Source organism: Salvelinus sp. IW2-2015, linkage group LG10 (genome assembly GCF_002910315.2).
Source record: "Salvelinus sp. IW2-2015 linkage group LG10, ASM291031v2, whole genome shotgun sequence".
Classification (NCBI taxonomy): Eukaryota; Metazoa; Chordata; class Actinopteri; order Salmoniformes; family Salmonidae; genus Salvelinus; species Salvelinus sp. IW2-2015.
Window position 1 is genome coordinate 5,350,273 of NC_036850.1, and position 23,957 is coordinate 5,374,229.

The 23,957-nt window shown below is 42.0% G+C and overlaps 1 protein-coding gene across 1 annotated transcript; it reads right to left on the reverse strand.

Moving 5' to 3' along the window:
* Positions 1-272: 272 nt before the first annotated feature.
* On the reverse strand, positions 273-22,170 carry LOC111969193 (putative palmitoyltransferase ZDHHC13). Its single transcript, XM_023995141.2, has 17 exons — positions 22,066-22,170; positions 16,552-16,769; positions 6,798-6,920; positions 6,315-6,392; positions 5,369-5,513; positions 5,175-5,239; positions 4,843-5,005; positions 4,454-4,579; positions 4,013-4,146; positions 3,289-3,389; positions 2,536-2,660; positions 2,290-2,352; positions 2,012-2,105; positions 1,701-1,784; positions 1,433-1,590; positions 874-971; positions 273-545 (listed from the first exon to the last, which is right to left on the reverse strand). The coding sequence occupies exons 1-17, from the start codon at positions 22,087-22,089 to the stop codon at positions 410-412; spliced, it is 1,935 nt and encodes a 644-aa protein (XP_023850909.1). The 5' UTR covers positions 22,090-22,170; the 3' UTR covers positions 273-409.
* Between the last annotated feature and the right edge of the window lie 1,787 nt (positions 22,171-23,957).

Consider the following 23,957-nt stretch of genomic DNA (forward strand, 5'->3'; position numbering starts at 1 on the left):
CTTACAGCCTCTTGCGAACACTGTAAAAACAGACACGTTTTAAAAAACATTCTTTATAAAAAAAACACACATCAAAATATAACTATTTATATATTTTTTTAAACAATGACTAACTTAATATACAATTTAAGCCATAAAGGCTAATTCGACTTGGCACAAATGATACATTTCAGATTTGCATTTTTTCCCCTCATTAATATATATATACCAGTGTAAGGCAGCAGCAGTCTGTAGCAAAAGAAAACGCATAAAATAAAGTCAGAACAACTTCCTCCATGCCATTTCCCTTTATAGTGGTGTTTCTTCACAGGCAGTCCAAAATATATAAAAGATTTTTAAAAATAAACAAGCTTCATCTGTTTGGTCCAGAACGATAGTGGATCCAGGTCCTAGCTGCCCCCCTGTGGGGTCAGACGATGTCGGGCTGGCCGAACATGTGGTCTCGGCCGGGTGGGTACTGCTGGGTCCAGTCGACCGTGGCGGGCTTGGACAGCCCACAGCAACGCAGCTGGAAGAACGACACAAGGTTCCGCACCACACCCAAACTATGGAGGGAGAGAGAGAAATGAGAGTAATGGAGAAAGAGAGAAGCACTGGCCTACAATACTAAATAGTGTGAGGGAATACTGTTTATCGCTTTCAGTCACCAAGTAAACGGAATCGGCAGGCTAGCCTGATGAAGGTTAGCCTATCTTGTCTAGCCATCTTGTCTCAAGAAGGTCCACAATRGAAATAAGTCCCAGACTGTGTGTTATCCTCGATGATTTTACTCATGTGCACGTATGGCTTTTTCAAGTTTTACGTGTGCTTTTTTATTTTTTTAATATATTTTTTTTAAATGGTCAAATTAATAAACCAAAGAAGACCACTTACTTGTAAGGGTTCTGTCTGAGAGAGATGGATTGTGGGAGTTTCCTCTGACGAAGCACCAGGTTTGCAATCTCTGCGTTTGTCAGGCCGTAGAACGCAATCTGTTCAGACACACACATTCTAACTAATATAGAAATGTCACTACGCCTCCAAATCGTCACATTGGCTTTACAAGTCCCTGTCGTTAAAAAAAATATGATAAAACAACGATAAATAATGCATCCGTTGAATATTTCCTCAAAAAGACAACAGAAATAGCAGCTCTCCTCCCAGCCCGGCATCATTAAGGCAGTGAGCAGCATGGGGGACTGCCCCGGGGAAGACACTGCAGCAAGACGGCGTCAACACAGAAGACAACACATCAATCATGAATAATACAAGCAGCGTTTGATTCTGAGCAAATCAAAAAGACACGCGCAGCGTGTAGCTCGAGTGCACATAGTAACGCGGTAGTTTTCTTTCACAGCGTTTCAAGAAGTTATTCAAATACAACATGCATACAGTTGTAGAAGTGGAGGTAGCATTGTAGCATCATATAGCTACTACACAAACACACAATTACCTGGTAGAGCTGTATGACCAGGAGTATGGAAGCCCAGGTGGTATGGAAGAAAGCTAGACAGAAGACACCCAGTACCCAGGAAGAACAGCCCACCAGGGCAGAGATGGCACCCCACACACCCTCCTCCTGGTAGTGCARCGGGCAGTGCTTTGACCAGTCTGGCAACACACACACACGAGAATGTCAGGCAGGAAGACAAGTACATGCGTTAAGAATGTACACAAATAAAGTACTATTGTCTATGTGACCAATTGAGACTGTCACTCACACACGAGACATCCGTAGAACATCCACGCTCCCATCAGGCAGAGATAGAGCAGGAAGAGAACAAAGAAGTGGTGATTCCTGGCACCTGAAGAAAGTAAGAACGGGTGGGAGAAAGAGACAAAGTGGCAAATGATGGCTGTGCATTTGTGTCAGCTAATCTTAAAAGAATACTGCGTTTCCAACTGTTGAAATACTAGCCGACTGCCACTACAACGATTGCATTCCACTACACAACCCTATTAGCGCGTATTGAGCTTTAGTGTAGATTATCCTACAAACTGTATCTATAATTCAGGGTACATTTTTAGTCACCTATGCAGCCATTGATCCAGACGGAGTGATGATCCTGTTTTGCCACGCAGGCGTCACAGGAGAAGCAGTGACTGGCCCTCATAGGCTTCTTCATCTGCATGACCGAAACAAATCAACCAATCAGCATTTCAACATATCACCACATTTCCTAACATGTGAAAGCACGAGCAAACATATTTTTTCATTGGAGGTCATGAGTATCCCTCTATCTCGCTAATAGCTACGGTTGAGTAAACGTGTTGGAATGGAACTGGTCTACTTTGGTCCTTGTGGCTTACCATACAGGAAGTGCAGAAGATCCTGGGGTCCAAGCAGCCCGCCTCTGCCAGCAACACCACATTCTGTAGGCGACACAGAAGACCAACAAGATCCATCACGTCCATGTCATTGAAGTAGATTGGCAGCCAGGTCACATGCCATCTACCCCTCCAGCCAGACCAGGGTAAATGTTGACCCGTCCATAATGTTTTTCTAACAGTCTTTAAAAACCAAAACAACGCCTCTCCCGATGTCYTGCTCCTTACCAGCTTTTTCTCTTCCTCAGTTGCCTTGACGATGCCGGGGTCAGTCCTACAGGAGCGGAGGTAGTAGTAGAGCAGAGCCGTGGCGTTGAACGTGAACAACACCTGTACCGTGGCACTGGGACCATGTAGGGAGATGGGTTAAGGACATAACATCGCACCACATACAGTAGGTGTATTCCAACCTACCCTGGAAGTCACGTTCTACCTGATAATTCAATCGCACCCACCTAGTGTCCCAGGACTAAATAGGTCCCTGATTGGAGGGGAAGAATGAAAAAAACACAAATAAAATGACTGCGGTCCAGATTAGAATTTTATGGGTGTGAAACGTTAACTACTTTAGCACCTAAACCATGATACTGGACTGAGATGGACTTGGTATGAGAGCGCGGCGCAGCGGGAGTGCTGCAGCCTCTCAAGCACATAGCGGCATGGGTAGAAAATACCACCCGAACCCTATACTTTCGCACTGTCTACCCTGTACCCCGCCATCTGATAAAATACGCAAGGAGGAAGGAGCTCCGGTTCTCCTTCAAAAAAACATTTCTTTTATTTTTTTTATGGACTTGGTTAGGCTGGACTAGAATGGTCTGGACTGAACTAGACGAGATTGAGATTGACTTTCCTAGTCCATGACAAGGGGCTTTTTAGTGTTGATTCAGTACAGTGTTACATGCTGGGTAAGTACAGAACGTAGAGTGCTGCGCTGGGTTGGAGTGTGAGTGACAGTAGAGGCCCTGTGTTAAAGGATATCAGGCAGGAAGCACAGGCACCAGGTGACCAGCATCCAGAAGATTGATGCCATGAGAGCTGTAGCAGGAACCAGCGACTGCAGGGCCGGGCTCGCCAACTGCCTGTAAGTGTACACACACACCCACACTTATTATTGTACATGTTATAATATTGTTTCAACTGTTCGCCCGAGTGGCGCAGCGGTCTAAGGCACTGCATCTCAGTGCAAGAGGTGTCACTACAGTCCCTGGTTCGAATCCAGGCTGTATCACATCCGGCMGTGATGASTCCCATAGGGCGGYGCACAATTGGCCCAGTGTTGTCCGGGTTAGGCCAAATAAGAATTTGTTCTTAACTGACTTGCCTAGTTAAATAAAAGGTTACATTTAAAATGTAAATTWAAAAAAATATCAGTCTTGTATGAAAATGAGTTGCCCCATCAGTGCTCCTAGAGAGTACATCTACTTAATGTCAGCAAACAACTGCCCAGGGAGATTTGACAGAACCAAGCACGGACAGTATGAATAAAAGCAGGCTACTAGAGTCAGTACGTGAGCGCCATCTTGCGGAGGTCCCATGTAATACCAACAGAGCTCTAGACAAGGGGTGCACTGCGGATCTSTCAATGCRTCKCAGTTAACTAGCAGTTGAAGAACACTCATAACAGCTGATCAACCCTAACCGCTGTGATGGCGTGTGCTCTCGTCTACTGGATTGACCACGGGCGGCCAATGTGCGTTCTCACCGTTGGGCCAGGTTGACCACAGCCATCACACAGGCCAGCAGAACCCCTTTCAGCAGCCAGGATTCTGAGCTCAAGTCGGCTATCGCTCCCACACTGCCCAGCACAGCAACGCAGAACACAAACTGAAGACACACCTGGAGAAAGACAAGAGCAGAGAGAGAGAGAGAGAGAGAGATAATCACTTAAATAATCTTGACTGAAGAGAAATATTAAATATTAATTCCAACCACAATGTGAGGGAAACTGCAGCGTTGGCATCTGTTTTAAGCCAAGGTTAATTATTGTTCTCCCTCATGCTGTCACACACACACACACGATACTGGAAATATGGGTCAACATCTCTCATAGGCATTTGTTGAGCATATGAAAGTGTCGTGGCCCACACCCTGTGTGTGTTGACGTAACGTAGGCAGAGGAAAAGTGTGTGCGTGGCGTCCATACCCTGTATCGGTYAACTAGGCGCAGGCAGCGGGAGCTGGAGCGTATCCTCTCCTGCTTGACGTGGTTGAGCATGTGGAGGAGCAGGGGGCTGTGCACCTGGTGGGCCAGGTCTATGGGACTGTGACCCTGAGGAGACAAACACAACACAGTCACAGCATCACACTCACAATCCTTAGTTAACCTCACACACACTATAGTCCATTATATTCACTATAGCAAATAAATACGCACATGTTCATCTTTCTAATACACATGCATCTCAGAGACTTATATGTTAGTAACATCCCGAGTATGATGCAAGCATCGATTTAGTCTATGCTTTTATAACCCCCCCCCCAGGAGCTCACATTTATTATAGGATTAATTAGTGTGTGTGTGTGAGATCTCACGTTGGCGTTCTCGGCATCCACGCTAGCCCCGGCCTCCAGCAGGATGTGGGCGGCGTCCACGTTTCCCGCCAGCACGGCACAGTGCAGCGGAGAGTTCCTGTTCACTTTGTCCACCGCACTCACCGAYGCATTGCACTTCATCAGGAAGTTAGTGGGCTCGGGCCTGCATTCAATGATTGGTTTATTGACTCCCAGATCTCCCCACCTTAACCATGACCTTTCTTAGTAGTACATGACCAAAACAGCCTAATAGGCCAGTTATTGTGGACATATGTTATTGTAAGCATACATAGAAAAGAAACAAATAATCATTGGGTTGCAGGGAAACGTACCCAATGATTTTCTGTGCTGCCAACATCAGGGGTGTTTGCCCACTTGAGTCAGGAAGGTCAACTTCCTACAACAGCAAAAAAAAAAAAAAAAGCGGGCCCTGTTAGACTGAAGACGGTGAATAAAGGAGAAAGGATGAGAAAGCACAAGAATAAAAGAGAAGGAGAGTGTGTGGCTGAGAGAGAAAGAGTCTCACTTGTCCCTTGGCCAGGAGGTAGGCTGCTATGGGCATGTGTTGGAAGAGGATTGCCAGATGCAGGCTGCGGTAGCCCTCCCCGTCGGTCACAGATGGGTCGGCTCCGTACCGCAGCAGCTGGATCACCATGGAGAGGTGGCCTTGCCTGTCCACAGACAACCATCCATAAGTCACCAAACCAAATATTGGCACCCTTACTTTTTCCAATGGAGCCGAATGTTCTGGTTTTTTTCTCTTCAAAAGTGGTTGAATTACTATTTTAACCCTGTAAGCACCTACAACTTACCACAATGAGATGGAGCACCACAGTACGAGTCACAATACCCATAAAACCTTGCAGTTCACCATTCATTTTCCCCATAGGGGATTTTAGAAACACTTAAAATAAGGGCTGTGTTTCGTGTAAGCTACCCAGGTGTGACGTTTTGATAACCGTGCAAATCTCTCTAGGACGAGGTGACCTATCGATATATTCGCCTGCATTTACCCCCCAAAAAYGAAATGCTAATTAGCTACTAATGTRGTTATCAAAACGTCAYGCCAGGGTAAGCCTACACGAAACACAGCCCTTATATTAGGCGCTTCTAAAAATCCCCTATGGGGAAAATGAACCGTGGGAAAACAATTGGAACAATTTCCCTGTTTGGCTCTATTACACAGTAAATGAGAACTTGCCCCCAACCAAATTCATTTGAATAATTTAGTCCAGGCCATTTTTGACTGAAGTGAAGAAAAAAWATAKATCATAATTTCAGTTTATTTTCTTGGTCGTATGCAGTTGTAAATCAAACAAACAAATAGACTTGTGAACGTCGCAAGTTTTCTATTTAAACTTATCCGAGAAGAAGTAGTAAATCACGTAAGGGTGCCAATATATTTGACYGAAACTGTAAGGGTGGATAGAGAGGGAGAGAGAGGTGACCTTGCCTACCAACAAAGCAATTACCTTATGGCCCAATGCAGGGGTGTGGAGTTCAGGTCACCACCTAGTTGGTCTATGACGGCCCCTTTGGATATATAATACCTATGAAAGAGTATTGAATCTTAAAAACACACCTACCAATGYCTTTGCACAGGAATATTCCGCTTAGCATGGGCTCCTCTTTGGGAATGACGTAGGTTTGTTGTGTGTGAGAAAAAAGTCAACATTCAAAATCTAAAACTACAGTCCTAACCAAATAAAATGGTATTGGTCACACACAGCAGATAGAATACAGTATATACATATTAGATGAGTAATGCAAGATATGTAAACATTATTAAAGTGACATTATTAAAGTGACTAGCGTTCCATTTATTAAAGCGACCAATGATTTCAAGTCTGTATGCATGTAGGCAGCAGCCTCTCTGTGGATATTTAACAGTCAGATGGCCTTGAGATAGAAGCCGTGCTGCACAACCAGACACGTGTTTGATGTCGAGCCCTTACTTGACCACCTCTGCGTGGTTGTTGATGGCTGCCCAGTGTAGGAGGGAGACATTCTCCTTGTCAGGCTGCCTCACATTGTAACCAGCCTCCACCAGTTCCTTACATCGGTCCAGGATACCAAACCTAGAATCCAAATCACGGGGGGGGAGAAGATATTGAAAATCGATTCACTCGCACATAGAATACATCTTTCTATCCACCTCTGGAAGGTGTACTGGAATATACACATGAATCAAAAGGAGAACCTGGTACAATAAACAAGGTTACCATTTTTCCAATTTGACAGTAAGCTTCAACATTGTCATATCATATCCATGTACTGACACTAGGGGTCAGTATTTAGTCCTGCTCATAAATTGATGCCATGGCTTTTCTGCATTTGGTCAGAAAAGTTATGCTAGTTATTATCATGCATGACTACAATTACATTTACATGGTCTGGTTGGACAACAGAGATGTTGAGTTTGAGAGAGAAGTGGCAGGAGGGATGCAGGATTTTCAGAGGAACAAAACAGAACACGTGGTCCTGTGTTGCTCAGTTGGTACAGCATGGCGCTGGCAACGCCAGGGTTGTGGGTTCGATTCCCATGGGGGACCAGTATGAACATGTATGCACTCACTACTGTAAGTCCCTCTGGTTAAAAGCGTCTGCTAAATGACTAAGATGTAAACAAAATGTCTGTATAACTCCTCCTCCTATATGACATTATGGTGGGTTAGCTTAGAATTACATTGATAATCCCTTTTTCCTGTGCCATCCAAATTTGTGCATAGCCAAGGTACCATGTTATTAGCTAGCTGGCCTGGTAACGATTCTAAAGGTTGTTTGTTATCAAACCAGAAACTCGCTAGTAGTTTACAACGGCCCGCAACATGGCTTGTAAAATTATATAAATTGTGCGCCAATTCGCGTAGAAAGGGAAGATGGTACAGTAGCWCCGGTAATATAGAGCATTACGTTTGAGTGGTTTGGGCTAGAAAAAAAAAACTGTTTTAAGTTATGTAAAAGCGCAAGCGTGACTATCACCGTGCTCCATTTTTCCTATTTGGCAGTGGAACTTAGAGACTGTGACAGCGAAGTCCGACTGGCCTGTGTTCTTACAGGAAAAATAAAAAGATAAGTATTCACTTCGCACAACCGCTCCAATAATTAAACAAATGTAACAGAAACACCATCACTCTGCACACCGCAGCTTGTCATCACGGCTAAAATAACATTTTAAAACTGATAGAGATGCGCAGAAACAACGGACGGAGAGAAGTAGCCGATGTGGTTAGGGATGAAGCTGGCTTGCTCACAGCTGTCACACRTGATATATGATGGATTACTCGYTCTGAACTCGGTTTGATATTCTATTTGTAGGACGCATAGGGTTGCATTCTGTGCTCAGGTCATTCAATTTTGATATGAGAAACACACCATCATTTGTTGGTATCAAGRGGATTCGATTAAGCCGGCCCGGGYAGGCATAGTTCGCACCGAGTGAAAAGTGATTGTATTTGTTTTGGAACTGGGCTACCTGCCATGAGCCGGGTGCCCTGTTCGAYGGCAAAGTYGGCTTAAAACAAAAGTGATGTAGGTTAAGCACTAGSATTCTGTGTTTTCACAATGCAAAAGTGATTGCTTTTGATAAAAACACCATCTGYCTTCCCAATAAAAACTACACTAAACAAAAAGATAAACGCAACAAGTGTTGGTCCCATGTTTCAGGCGCAGAAACAGTCCAATATAAATAAGGCCATACTGATAAAATAAAAAAAGTCGTCATCACTCATCTTAAGTGTCACTGACTGCTACTCTTCCCTAACATGTATTTGTCTTCTCTATTTTTGTCACGCATAGATATGACAGACAGTTGGTGGTCGGAGCAAGTCTCTGGAGCCGCTGAGGGTGTATTAATCCTGCTATWGGACTCATTGCGGYCAGCACTAGCAGGKAAAACRACCRAMTMAAATGAACAAGTCACTCAAAAAAATGAATCATGACTCGAGTCAGTAAAAAGAGTAGTTARCAAAATCGTTCGTGAACTGCACATCACTACCTGTGCTACAATTCTAGGTTTAGTAATAAAGCAACCACATTTAGAAAGGGTAAATCCATTTGAATTCATTCACTTTCTGACAGCACCCCTTCTGATTTGAATGAAACCTTCCATAGATATTTGCCAATTGTAGAAGTGACTTTTTGGATCCGAATGCCAAAACTTTCAAGAGATACTGGTACTCAAAGTTGACCCATTTTGTATACCCCACCATACCATGAGACATCCATGTATTCRTAACTGGAAATAATAAAACAGTTGAGATKTATATCATTTAAAAGCTTACAAAACAAGATTRTCAAACTATTTTACAATATCTTAAATTATACATTTACCTTAAAATGTCAGTTGCAGTATCCAAAAATGTGTGAACTTATATTCGCATAGCTTAGACCCTATTTTACATAATTTGAGTTTTTTTGTGTTGTGCCCGCAATCGATTGAGACATCATGCTCTTTAATACAGGATGAGTGTCATGTTTTGGCTGATAAAATKGACATTTCGACTTTCAAATGGTGTCACCATTCTTGGAGGTCGACATCAGAGAATGTTGACTTGAATGGAAATATCTGTTTTAAATTATACTGTCCATCTTCCTTAGGAAAGATATTGAAATATAGAAAAAAAGAATAGATGTGACCATTTAAAAGTTGACATTCAACGGTGGTTGGATTGTAATTGTGGTAGTAGTTAGAAGTTAAATTGTCAATAATAATTTTAAAAAATGTCAATAGTGTACCAGCTAAATTTCAGTGGTCTGGTCAATTCTATTTAAATAGGCAGGTTTCCATTGACACAGGTTTATTCGACAAAAGCGCACGTGGCAAAGAAAATCATCGCGACATGTGTAATGGAAACGGCAGATATAGACTACACAATGCATTTGAAACGTATTCAACCTCTGACTTTTTCCACATTTTTTTACATTACAGCTTATTCCAAAATGGATTAAATACAAATCCCCAGCAATCTACACATACCCCATAATGACTAAGCAAAAAACAGGTTTAGAAAGTTTCACAATTTAAAAAGAAATAACCTTATTTACATAAGTATTCAGACCCTTCGCTATGAGACTCGAAACTGAGCTCAGGTGCATCCTGTTTCCATTGATCATCCTTGAGATGTTCTACAACTTGATTGGAGTCCACCTGTGGTAAATTCAATTGATTGGACATGATTTGGAAAAGGCACACACACCTGTCTACATAAAGGTCCCACAGAGCAAAACCAAGCCATGAGTCAAAGGAATTGTCTGTGAGCTCCGAGACAGGATTGTGTCGAGGCACAGATCTGGGGAAGGGTACCAAAACATTTCTGCAGCATTGAAGGTCCCCAAGAACACAGTGGCCTCCATTCTTAAAATGGAAGTTTGGAACCACCAAGACTTTTCGTAGAGCTGGATGCCCGGCCAAACCTGAGCAATCAGGGGAGAAGGGCCTTGGTCAGGGAGGTGACCAAGAACCCGATGGTCACTCTGACAGAGCTCCAGAGTTCCGCTGTGGAAATGGGAGAAACTTCCAGAAGGACAGAGGACAGAAGGACCTTTATGGTAGAGTGTCCAGACGCAAGCCACTCCTCAGTAAAATGCACATGACAGCCCGCTTGGAGTTTGCCAAGAGGCACCTAAAGGACTCTCAGACCATGAGAAACGAGATTCTCTGGTCTGATGAAACCCAGATTGAACTCTTTGGCCTGAATGCCAAGCGTCACGTTTGGAGGAAACATGGCACCATCCCAATGTTGAAGTACGGTGGTGGCAGCATCATGCTGTGGGGATGTTTTTCAGTGGCAGGGACACTTGAGGCTGTAATCACTGCAAAAAGGTGCTTCAACAAAGTACTGAGTAAAGGGTCTGAATACTTATGTTAATGTGATATCTAATTTATAAAAATAAAAAATAAAAAATTCTAAAAAACAGTTTTTGTTTTGTCATTATAGGGTATTGTGTGTAGATTGATGGGAAAAAATTGCCTTATACTAAAATTGATTAAATTGTAAACGTAACAAAATGTGGAAAAAGTCAAGGGGTCTGAATACTTTCTGAAGGCACTGTCTGTTTCATGTCTCCATTAGCTCGCAAAAAGCCATCATTGATAAAAATGCAATAATTGACTAATATTTGACATTCTAATTSTCATCTGCTAATGTATCACAATGGTCCATGCCATCTGGTCCATGCCATGGTGAAACTTTGCACTCTGAAATAATTGGATGGTGAACCTYCCCAGACAACCAAAAAAGCAACCCAAAGCAGCCTGAATTCAAAATTGATGTATTTTTTTTTCTTTCATTCACCCATCTACACACACCATCTACACACAATACCCCACAATGACAAAGTGCAAACATGTTTTTATTCAACCCTGACTCAATACTTTGTAGAAACCCATTTAGCAGCGATTACAGCYGAGTATTTCTGGGTAAGTCTAAGAGCTTTCCTCACCTGGATTGTGCAACATTTGCCCTATATTCTTTTCAAAATTCTGTCAAATTGGTTGTTGATCATTGCTAGACAACCATTTTCAGGTCTTGCCATAGATTTTCAAATCAAAACTATAACTCGGTCACTCAGGAACATTCACTGTCTTCTTGGTAAGTGTCATGACGTTGGCCTGGGGGTAGGTTTATGACAGTCATAAATACCTCTCCCCCCCTTTTTCCTCTCTCTACCCTACTGATGTGACATTTGAAAATCCTTTGGTTAACATAGAGATTCTGGGAACATCAGAAGGTGGGGGGAAATTAACTATATTCTGGTAATCCGACCAATTGAACATATGCGGTGGTACTTAATGAATATGATGTCAGTTCGGTTGTCATCTGAGACATTCCCATCAATAATAGGAGTACATAAACTCTACAGTGGAAAGTCTGCACATTGTAGTTATCAGATTCACATGGAATTGTTGTTCAATTTAAATGTTTGAATATAAAATGATTGGTGAAGAGATGAAATGTAATTTTAGCTTCCAAATGAGAGATTTGGGTTTTCATAAGGTTAGGGCTCTACTCAATCAGTGGCCCGCTCCTGTGAAGAGACATGGGTTATAAAACTTTTCAAGCACACCCTTCTCGCTCCACTATATAAAGCCTTGACGAAAATGTAACCTCCTGTTCCAAGTACGTGAGGTCTGCAGCCTCTGCGTTAAAAGGACTAACATGTCAACTACAGAACTAAGCCAACCTCAGCGTGAGCTTTGGTTGCGAATGGTATGAACTTTGAACTCTTATTCACTACAGAAGTGATACCTCCTAGCCGTTGAGTTAGCAACAGCAGCTGCAAACGTGGGCTAGGAAAGAACAGACAGAGTATCCCGTCTACCACACAACGACGTTACAACAACGTATTCAATTTACCAGCAGATACATTCTTCAAAGGACAAAGGACTCGGTTGGGCAGCACGGCCTTCCATCTACCACCAACCTACCGAAGCGCAGCTCAGAGTAAATATTTATTGCATTTTCCTTTTCCAAATGGGCGGTAATTTAGAATGCATAAGATACTGTATTTACGATAGCATGACTGGTACCTTTGTTCCTCAAGTCTTCCCGCTCTTTCACTCAAACCCAGCCCCCTTTTCTTTTGTGTAACCAGCTGTCATATCTGTTCYGTCCGCTAGGGACGTTTTCCTTTATGACTTCATTTGTAATCAAGGTACGATTCATTCTGTGTATATGTAATTCTGTGTGATTAGTTAGGTATTTAGTAAATAAATAATTAAACCCAATTTTGTATTGCTGATTCAACTTGTTAGCCAGGGTTCGCGAAGATATCTGAAAGTTGTAAATTCTTGGTTGAGACTGAAATAAGGTGACGATTAATATTGACTGCTATTGATGTAAAATATTACTAGGTCTTTAAGAGTTTATTCGGAAGATAACTGCTCTATAAATATTATTTCGTGGTGCCCCGACTCTCTAGTTAATTACATTTACATGATTAGCTCAATCAGGTAATATTAATTACGGAGAAAGGATTTTATAGAATAGCATGTCATATCACTTAATCCGGCATAGCCAAAGACACGACATATGTAAGCAACTGCAGTGTAGATTTGGCCTTGTGTTTTAGGTTATTGTCCTGCTGAAAGGTGAATTCATCTCCCAGTGTCTGGTGGAAAGCAGACTGAACCAGGTTTTCCTCTAGGATTTTGCCTGTGCTTAGCTCCATACCATTTCATCCTGAAAGACTTCTCAGTCCTTAACTATTACAAGCATACCCATAATATGATGCAGCCACCACTATACTTGAAAWTATGGAGAGTGGTACTCAGTAATGTGTTGTATTGGATTTGGCCCAAACATTTATTTTATTTAGGACAAAAAGTGAATTGCTTTGCTACATGTTTTACAGTACTACTTTAGTGCCTTGTTGCATGTTTTGTAATATTTTGTATTCTGTACAGGCTTCCTTCTTTTTACTCTGTCAATTATGTTAGTATTGTGGAGTAACAACAATCTTGTTGATCCATCCTCCATTTTCTCCTATCACAGCCATTAAACTCTGTAACTAATTTAAAGTCACCATTGGCCTCATGGTGAAATCCCTGAGCGGTGTCCTTCCTCTCCGTCAACTGAGTTAGGAAGGACGCCTGTATCTTTGTAGTGACTTGGTGTATTGATACACCATCCAAAGTGTAATTAATAACTTCAACATGCGCAAAGGGATATTCAATGTCTGCTTTTTATTTTTACCTATCTACCAATAGGTGCTCTTCTTTGTGAGGCATTGGAAAACATCACTGGTCTTTATGGTTGAATCAGTGTTTCAATTTCACTGCTCGACTGATGGACCTTACAGATAATTGTATGTGTGGGGTACAGAGATGAGGTAGTCATTCACCTTAAACCCTATTATTGCACACAGAGTGAGCCCATGCAACTTATGAGTCCTGTTCAATGACTACAACTCAGTTTAACACCATAGTGCTCTCAAAAGTCATCGCTAAACTAAGGAACCTGGGATTAATTGCCTCCCAACTGGATCCTGAACTTCCTGATACCACCTGGGGGTGGCCTAAGGGTAAGCAACAACACATCCGCCACGCTGATCCTTAACACGGGGGCCCCTCAGGGGTGCGTGATTAGTCTCCTCCTGTACTCCCTGTTCACCCACGACTGCGTGGCCAAGCACGATTCCAACACCATCATTAAGTTTGCCGACGACAACAGTGGTAGGCATGATCACCGACAATGATGAGACAGCCTATAGGGAGGAGGTCAGAGACCTGGAAGTGTGGTGCCAGGTCAACAACCTCTATCTCAACGTGATCAAGACAAAGGAGCTGATCATGAACTACAGGAAAAGGAGGGCCGAGCACGCCCCCATTAACATCGACAGGGCTGTGGTGGTGCAGGTCGAGAGCTTCAAGTTCCTTGGTGTCCACATCACCAAAATAAATATCATGGTCCAAACACACAAATAGTAGTAAAGAGGACATGACAACAACTATTACCTCTCAGGAGACTGAAAACATTTGGCATGGGTCCTCAGATCCTCAAAAAGTTCCACAGCTAGACCATCAAGAGCATGTTGACTGGTTGCATCACCGCCTGGTATAGCAACTACTCGGCATCCGACTGCAAGGCGCTACAGAGGGTAGTGCGTACAGCCCATTACGTCACTGGGGCCAAGCTTCCTGCCATCCAGGACCTCTATACTAGGCAGCGTCAGAGGAAGAACCTAAAAATTGTCCAAGACTCCAGCCACCCTAGACAGACTGTTCGCTCTGCTACCGCACGGCAAGCGGTACCAGAGCGCCAAGTCTAGGTCCAAAATGCTCCTTAACAGGTTTTACCCCCAAGCCATAAGACAGCTGAACAGTTCATTAAATGGCTACCCAGACTATTTGCATTGAACCCCGCACATTGGCTCTGTACCGGTACCCCCTGTATATAGCCTCATTAATGTTTTTTTTTTTTTTTTCTTACTTTAGTTTATTTAGTAAATATTTTCTTAACTCTTATTTTTCTTACAACATTTTTGTTTAAGGGCTTGTAAGTAAGCATTTCACAGTAAAGTCTACACCCGTTGTATTTGGCGCATGTGACAAAAMAWWWWTTTAAGCACATTTTTACTCCTGCGCTTATTTAGGCTTGCCATAACAAAAGGGGTTGAATACTTACTGAATCAATACTTTCAGCTTTTCATTTGTTATTAATTTGTACACAATTCTAAAAAGACAATTCCACTGACATTATGGGGTATTGTGTGTAGCCCAGTGACAAAAAAATCTCAACGTAATTAATTTTAGATTCAGGCTAACTCCCCAAAATTGAAAAAAAGTCAAGGGGTATTAATACTTTCTGAAGGCATTGTAGATGGGAGGGCATACAGGCTGTCGCCAATTTATTAACACGTAATTTGCCTAAATAAGTAATGGAAACACTTCAACCACTACATTTTTATCCGACATTGTAGGTTTTTGCAAAATAGTGTTTTTTTTGTAGGTGTGAAGTCATTACGGTCAACTGTCTTAATCAACACAAGACAGTTCATTTCCTGCTAGGGTGTGTTTCCATTTATCACATCTACGCGAGCTTTCTAAATGTCAAAATAAAAAATATGCACTGCACAAGTTAATGGAAACCGCTAATGATTGAAATGACACCCACCCTGTATTCAAGAGCATGTGTCTCAACCGATGGCGGGCACAACACACAAACCTCAGATGATGTAAAGTAAGGTCTAAGCGTCAACATGTTTACGCATTTATCTTAAGGTTAATGGCACAATTGTTCATTTTTTTGGTCATTTATTTAAAAAATAATGACAGCCCTGTTTGTAAGCTTTTAAACTATAATCAAACTACATTTTCCAGTGATGAAGACATGGATGTCTCATGGTATGGTATGCAAAATGGGTCAACTTTGAGAACCTTTATCTCCTGAATGTTCTGGCATTCAGGTCCAAAAAGTCACTTTCTGACCACTTCTTCCATGGGCAAACATGTATGGTAACTTTTGTTTAAATAAAAAGAAAGGTATGCTGTCAAAAAGTGATTGAATTAAAAATGGATTTACCCCATAGTTAATCCCGCGCTTCCTCCAATGCATATAASTGTTCTGTGGGTTATTACACAGATGTGAAGTAGACTGAAGAAAAATTAAGTTAGCTGAGGCAAGCGGGTGGTAATGTTAGTTTGCCAACTTAAATGCTAACGTAGTTAGCGAGCTAAAGTCAGCTAGGTAGCTAATGTCAGGTAGCTAACGTTAATAACTTCCGTGTGTAATTTGTGCTATTGAAACATACACAACTATAATTTGCGTCCATCAACTATATTCACAGCATCATTTCGAATACAGGTTGCATTCCAAAATTCCCAGTAAGGAAACGAGTTTGTTGTGTGGAGTGCGTGATGACACAGCCACCAGAGAAGGTGATCACACAGGGAGAAGATCTGTTTGTGCGTGCCACCCCCCAAAGTTTTTACGGATCTACACGATTCACGTGGATGAATATYGCCGGGAAGAGTGACGTGTTCACATCCCTGAAAGCTATTCAGTCCTCAGAAATGCCATTTAGCCTGAAGGCAAAGTAGTAAGCACAACAATCTGATCCCTACTGCTTTATGGATCTCCAGGGGGGGATTTCAGATGAAATCCTATTATCCATATAGTGCACTAATTCTGAGCTATGGAGCAGAACAATTATACTGTGTGGCCATTAATAGGGCTTCGTATGAGACACAACAGAGGTGAATCTTACTGTGTTGCCGTGACAATGTCCCAGCTGCTGCTGTCATCCATATGCGACCGTTTCTTGGGCTGCTGAGTGTGATCTATCTGGTCAGCTCTTGGGCCAAACTGGCCATGGAAAGCAGGCATGAATCCGTGCGCCATCCTACTGCCGTGATCCCCGAATCCCTGCACCGCAGGCACATGCGAGTCACCCCCGTGGCCATGGCAACTGTCATGGTTGTGACCCTGTAAAATATACACACAAAAAAAGAGAGCGAGAATGGGCACAGTATCAACTATGGATGGGAATTCTCAATTCTGGTGAGTTTGCCTGACTTGCAAATAGATGGTATGCAGTGATTGACATTAAGGGTTGGTCTACTGCCGTGGGGAATTGAACTGAGCAGTCACGTAAGTTGAGCCTGCTCCGAGGTTGACCCATTGGGCAGGTGATAAAATAACAAAATCGTGAAAACATCCAAACTGCAAAGAATTCCAGTAGCCTGATCTTTCGGGTTCCTCCCTATTGTTTAAGTGAAAGACAGACAATTTATGGCATTAAGGCAATTCCATGGTAATGGAATTGCGGGGAGACTCAAAACATGTATGCCAAACAAACATTGAAATCTCAGAATACGCTCCGAATTAAGATTCAACGATGTTTGCAGAGTGAAATGGGGCGTCAGCTGTGACATGATACATTAACTTTGAAAATAAATCTATTTTGGTTATTTAACTACAGTAAGTGAAGTGGATTTACACCCAGTAACGGAATTGCGGTAACGGAATTTAATCATGGGTCCCTGATCTGTACTCCACAGAAATGCTTACTTATGTCACTCTCTTCATGGTAATGTATCCTAAATAGGTACACAAAAAAAAAGGTAGAAATATGCAATATCCTCCTTTGCATACGTGGGTATTATTCTACACACTAGCAATTAAATGTTTACATTTATTTAACTAGGCAAGTCAGTTAAGAACAAATTCTTATTTACAATGATGGCAATTAGACAAAATAGGTTGGTCCGGACAAATCTGAACTAGTCATAGACATCTATTTTTCACAAGTTTGGACATCAAAGTATAGCTCAACAGAGTTCAGGACAGTACATGAATGTACTCAACTCATGTGCTCTACTGTGTAGTGTACTTTTCTTTACTGTATGTTCTACTTTTCTTTACTGTACTCCACTACCCTGCTGTCCAAACTTGTGAACCCAAACTGTGGTTTGTGACTACTATAATTTCTCATTGTGGCCAATTCAAATTGTAGAAATTCTGTTACCGATTTGGTAGCAAAATTTAGTTTTAAAATCACTTAATTCATAAACAAAATTGATATCAGTAAAAACCCTAATTGATAGGTCTACTTTGTTATTTCTGCGAAATGTCGTTATCCTCCCTCATGAGGGAGAGAAATAAGGAACTATCTTAAAGATACAGTTAGTGGGTTTTTGGTTAATAGAATCTCAAGGCACAAGGCAATGTTTCTTAAACTTACAGAAGGCAAATAATTCATCAAAACGAAATATAAGTGTTGATATTAGTTGCCAGGGGTCTTACTTCAACATTATTGTGGTGTATTTCTAATACCTTAAGACTTTCTGGTAGATGGAAAGGCTATCCCAAAACCCTTCAATTAAATGTTAACTAAACTCAGCAAAAAAAAAAAAAGATACGCCCCTTCAACTGCGTTTATTTTCAGCAAACTTAAACATGTGTCAATATTGTATGAACATAACAAGATTCAACAACGAGACATAAACTGAACAAGTTCACAGACAGTGACTAACAGAAATGGAATAATGTGTCCCGAACAAAGGGGGGGGGGTAAAAATCAAAAGAAGTCAGTATCTGGTGTGGCACCAGCTGCATTAAGTACTGCAGTGCATCTCCCCTCATCGACTGCACCAATCTTGCTGTGAGATGTTTCCTCACTCTTCCCGGACATTTTGGGGGGGGAATGGCCCCAGCCCTCACCCTCCGATCCAACAGGTCCCAGACGTGCTCAATGGGATTGAGATCCGGGCTCTTCGCTGGTCATGGCAGAACACTGACATTCCTGTCTTGCAGGAAATCACGCACAGAACGAGCAGTATGGCTGTGGCATTGTCATGCTGGAGGGTCATGTCAGGATGAGCCTGCAGGAAGGGTACCACATGAGGGAGGAGGATGTCTTCCCTGTAAACGCACAGCGTTGAAATTGCCTGCAATGACAACAAGCTCAGTTCGATGATGCTGTGACACACCACCCCAGACCATGATGGACCCTTCACCTCCAAATCGATCCCGCTCCAGAGTACGTCCTCGGTGTAACGCTCATTCCTTCGACGATAAACGCGAATCCGACCATCACACCTGGTGAGACAAAAACGCGACTCGTCAGTGAAGAGCACTTTTTGCCAGCCCTGTCTGGTACCAGCGACGATGGGTTTGTGCCCATAGGCGACGTTGTTGCGGTGATGTCTGGTGAGGACCTGCCTTACAACAGGCCTACAAGCCCTCAGTCCAGCCTCTCTCAGCCTATTGCGGACAGTCTGAGCACTGATGGAGGGATTGTGCGTTCCTGGTGTAACTCGGGCAGTTGTTGTTGCCATCCTGTACCTGTCCCGCAGGTGTGATGTTCGGAGTACCGATCCTGTGCAGGTGTTGTTACACGTGGTCTGCCACTGCGAGGACGATCAGCTGTTTCGTCCGGTCTCCCTGTAGCACTGTCTTAGGTGTCTCATAGTACGGACATTGCAATTTATTTCCCTGGCCACATCTGCAGTCCTCATGCCTCCTTGCAGCATGCCTAAGGCACGTTCATGGAGATGAGCAGGGACCCTGGGAATCTTTCTTTCTGTGTTTTTCAGAGTCAGTAGAAAKGCCTCTTTAGTGTCACTAGTTTCCTTAACTATGACCTTAATTGCCTACCGTCTGTTAGCTGTTAGTGTCTTAACGACTGTGCATGTTCATTAATTGTTTATGGTTCATCGAACACGCATGGGAAACAGTGTTTAAACCCTTTACAATGAAGATCTGTGAAGTTATTTGGATTTCTACAAATGATCTTTGAAAGACAGGGTCCTGAAAATAGGACGTTTCTTTTTTTGCTGAGTTTAGCTACAAAAGTAGCCCATGCCCACCTTACAGAATGATATCATGATTATTTGCGTCAATCCATTTGTTTTGCWAACTCTCTCTCATGTGTGCTACAGAAACCAAACAGTGCTAGGTGCCTGCAGTTGAATTAAAGGTACACTCAAAAATGAATTTCTTAGATTTTTTTCCAGACCTCAAAAGTGTTCTCCTGATGTGGTTTATGCATTGTTGTGGACTAAGAACATTCCATTTTGTAGTTTCTTTTATTAAAAAAGTGTGACTGAAAATGTTTTGGAAAAATCTGAAACCTGTGAATTTCAGTCTCATTTATCTATTTTAATAATAGAAAATGTTGAGTATACCCACTTCTCCAGGCACCACTAAACCACTGGCTGTAACATTGTCAATATTATGGGATGAAGAAGCAACATAATCTGGCATATTAATTACAGTATTKGTGAGGAAGAAAAGGCCTCCCCAGTTGGCAATGAGCATTCTACAGGCAGGCAGCCTTCCAAAGTGATAGAGTGTGGTGCAGACAGACCATGCTTTCTCGCTGCATACAAGTAGATGGGCCGTATGACTGCTTGCTCTGGACACCAGAGAAGTGACATGGTATCCCTACTTGATATTGAATGCTAACAATGACTTGCTGTACAGTTATTGGATCGGGTGTCAAATTGTAGGGAGAGGATTACCATAAATAAATATTCAGCTCCAAAAATGGTTTGGTAAATCTAAATATAAACGGTTTACTTTGCAAACTCACCAGCAATGAGGGATCAAGCAGAGTATGTGAGTAGAGTTAAGCGGTMGGAAATCCCACTCAAAACTCCATTCCAACCGCTCGTCTTAAAACCACTCACTCCAAATCTGCTAAAAACATCTGCTTCATTCATTTATATAAAAAATATATATATAAAAAAAAAAAATCACCATTTAACCAACACCCATCTATTTTTGTGACTAACCGGACCTACCATTTGGTTTTGAAGTATTGAAACCAAACCATATGATTTTAATAAACATGAAAAGGTGACTAAGAAACACTCATAATTTCAAATAGGCTACATGTAGTATTAAACAGCATATAAACACTAAATAGGTCAGGAGCCAGACAGGTAGCCAGCGAAGGAACGAATATGAATTATTTAGGCTATATTTTTGCCTATTTAAATTATTTCAAGGCTATAGCCTACAAATAAATACATTGTGAAGCATTTRCAAGTGCGACACACTAGGCTGGCAGGAACATTAAGCGCTCAGCATTTAAACATTTTGTTGTATGAAATCATGATTGGTCTATAAATTGTGCATATAGACTGACTTGTTAGAATTACATAAAAATGAAACCTAAAATGATTAGGCTCAGTCAACAGTGCCTTTGAATTCACTTTTAGAAACATGAGTTTGGCCAGTCTGTAGATTCAGGTGCCTGGAGAGCAGGCCCGCAGCGGAGAATTCCCTCTCACTGTTTGCAGAGCCACTGGGGATGGTGACGTGAGCGCTCCAGCTTTAGGGAAACTTGCTCTGCGCTAGTCAAATTGGGCTCTCACATACTCTGTCTGGCATCAAKCAATAATTACTAGCATTGGCCTAATGGTCTTTTGGTATGTAATTTCTTTAAAAGAATTTACTTATGAAACGTGCATTTGAAATTTCTTGTAAAAAAATCATTCTTACACAATCAAAACATGCTGTAGACAAAATAATGAAAAGGGCTGTGTGGTAGTTTCAATAAATATATACGTTTTTTTTCCTTGATTTGAGATTTTTTTTTTTACTTGTGACTGGACTCTACTCTCACAATACACGATTTGGCCTTGACTCGACCCGTTCTTCCTGGGACACGGACCTAGTTACTCGAACAATAGTGACTTGATCCCACCAGTTATCAGACCTAGCTAAACTGGTTACTGCAGCTTTGTTAGGAAGTTAGCTAACTAGCTACCTAATACAGTTTACCAGTTCTACGACACATATCCATCTATTAAAACAAATAAAATAATTAACTTGGCAAGTCAATTAAGAACACATTTGTATTTACAATGACGGCGTCACCGGCAAAACCYGGACGACGCTGGGCCAATTGTGCGCCGCCCTATGGGACTCCCAATCACCGCCGGTTGTGATACAGCTACCTAACCAACCTAACTAGCTATACTGAATAACGCCAGATGCATAGACGATGACAGTTGTCTGAAACGTCGTTGGTAATCTGACATTACATACCTACTGATCAGTGCCAGTTTAGTTATTTTAACGTTATTAGTTAACTCGCCTTGGCGTGCATGTCTGCTGTCTCTTGTCAATGGCATTTCCCCAAACTTGCTGCCAGTTCAGGAAGCAGCTAACTATCAGTAGCTACATATGCTGGCTATTTTATCACCGCTCTAAATAGAAAACAATGATTCCCTTCCTCTTTAATCAAGAATCACTGTAAAGTTCAACTTACGCCAGTATCTCCCTTCCAATCCATTGTACAGMCAGAAATGTGAAGAGAGGACAACGAAAACGTTTTATTTTGCTCGCGAACTTCCTTCCCCTTCGGCCTCAATTTCCTGTATATATGAGCCACAGTATACGTCCCGCCTACAATCCCTCAATTGTATTTTATTAATCGGAATATAGACCCCTTTCTGTGTTTGCAAACATTGCGGCACAAGGGCTATGCGCGCAAATTGGTGGCAGAACAACGGGAGTTCTTATAGAACGCCAGCAACAACAAAAAAAGGCTGTATTTACATCCCACACAGCACACATACATCTCGCCGACGTCCGCCTGACAGCGGTAGATCGTGTTCCATTTAACGTCGGCAGGAGGGCGGCTGTGATTGTGTTACTGTATATCGAAATGCATTGCGCGCTGCACAGGCACACCGGCCGTAGATCGCGTAGACATCGACATTGGGAAGAGTGTCACAATGCTTTAATAGCTGCATCCTCTCAATGCATAATTCTTCACCTGMGGGGGACAAGTTTCACATATTTTAGGCATAGCCTACCTATGGACAGTCAAACATTTTCGGGTCATGGTTGGCAATCATTTTATCAGAAAATATATATAAATATATGCATAAAAGCGCAGGTGTCAGTTCGGCAAATCATAACCCAAGTGGCCACCTCTTCTGCGCGGTGTAGAAGATGAGAAATCCAAAAAGATGAGTTGGTAATCACTGAATCATCCATCCACATTGCGTCTCATAACAATGCTTAACACTTTGGTGAAGTCCAGGGGTTCGCAAACTGGATTCTCAAGCGAGAGACCACAGTTGACATCCACCAGTTGCACATTTTACTCATATATTTTTTATATGAGTGTGCCATCCTGGATGAGCTGCACTACCTGAGCCACTTGTGTGGGTTGTAGACTCCGTCTCATGCTACCACTAGAGTGAAAGCACCGCYAGCATTCAAAAGTGACCAAAACATCAGCCAGGAAGCATAGGAACTGAGAAGTGGTCTGTGGTCACCACCTGCAGAACCACTCCTTTATTGTCTTGCTAATTGCCTATAATTTCCACCTTTTGTCTATTCCATTTGCACAACAGCATGTGAAATGTATTGTCAATAAGTGTTGCTTCCTAAGTGGACAGTTTGATTTCACAGAAGTGTGATTGACTTGGAGTTACATTGTGTTGTTTAAGTGTTCCCTTTATTTTTTTGAGCAGTGTATAAAGGGATTAGGGTATAGGCCTACATGAGGGGATTTGATAGACGAAGAAATGTAATCAATAAATGGGGAGATCTGGACTAGGATTAATTAAACAATTTTACGAAATAGGCTTGAATTACAAACTGACCCAGTATAGCATGCATGCAGCCACCACTTCAAATTATCCAGTCATATAATTCCAATAAAATACATTAATGAAATAATTGAGTGTTGTTATCTACAGGTAAATAGAAAACTGAGAAAAATAGCAGTACAGCCATGATCAAAACTAGTGCGAGAGACTAACGACGTGACATGGATCATAGCATGCAAGCAAAATCTTAATTATACCTAGCTCACACAGTAGCAAGGCTCAGATTTTTGGGGGACTGTTGGTTTGCCAGTATTTACTTGTTGAAGCTGAAGAAGCTAACGTTAACTGTCAAACTGAGTAATTATCTATCTTATTATTACATCTAAGTTAATTGTCACAATTGAACTAGCTAAACGTTTGTAAATGCTAACGTTAACGTTAAAGTATAGCAAACGTTATATCATCTACTAGCTAGCTAACGTAAACTCACCCCATTCCGTACAAATGTGCGTAACCGCGACATTCAAACGAGGCTACAAAGAAAACTAATGGGACTGTGTTGACTTCAAAATCGGGGGTGTGAACTAGGTTTCTATTC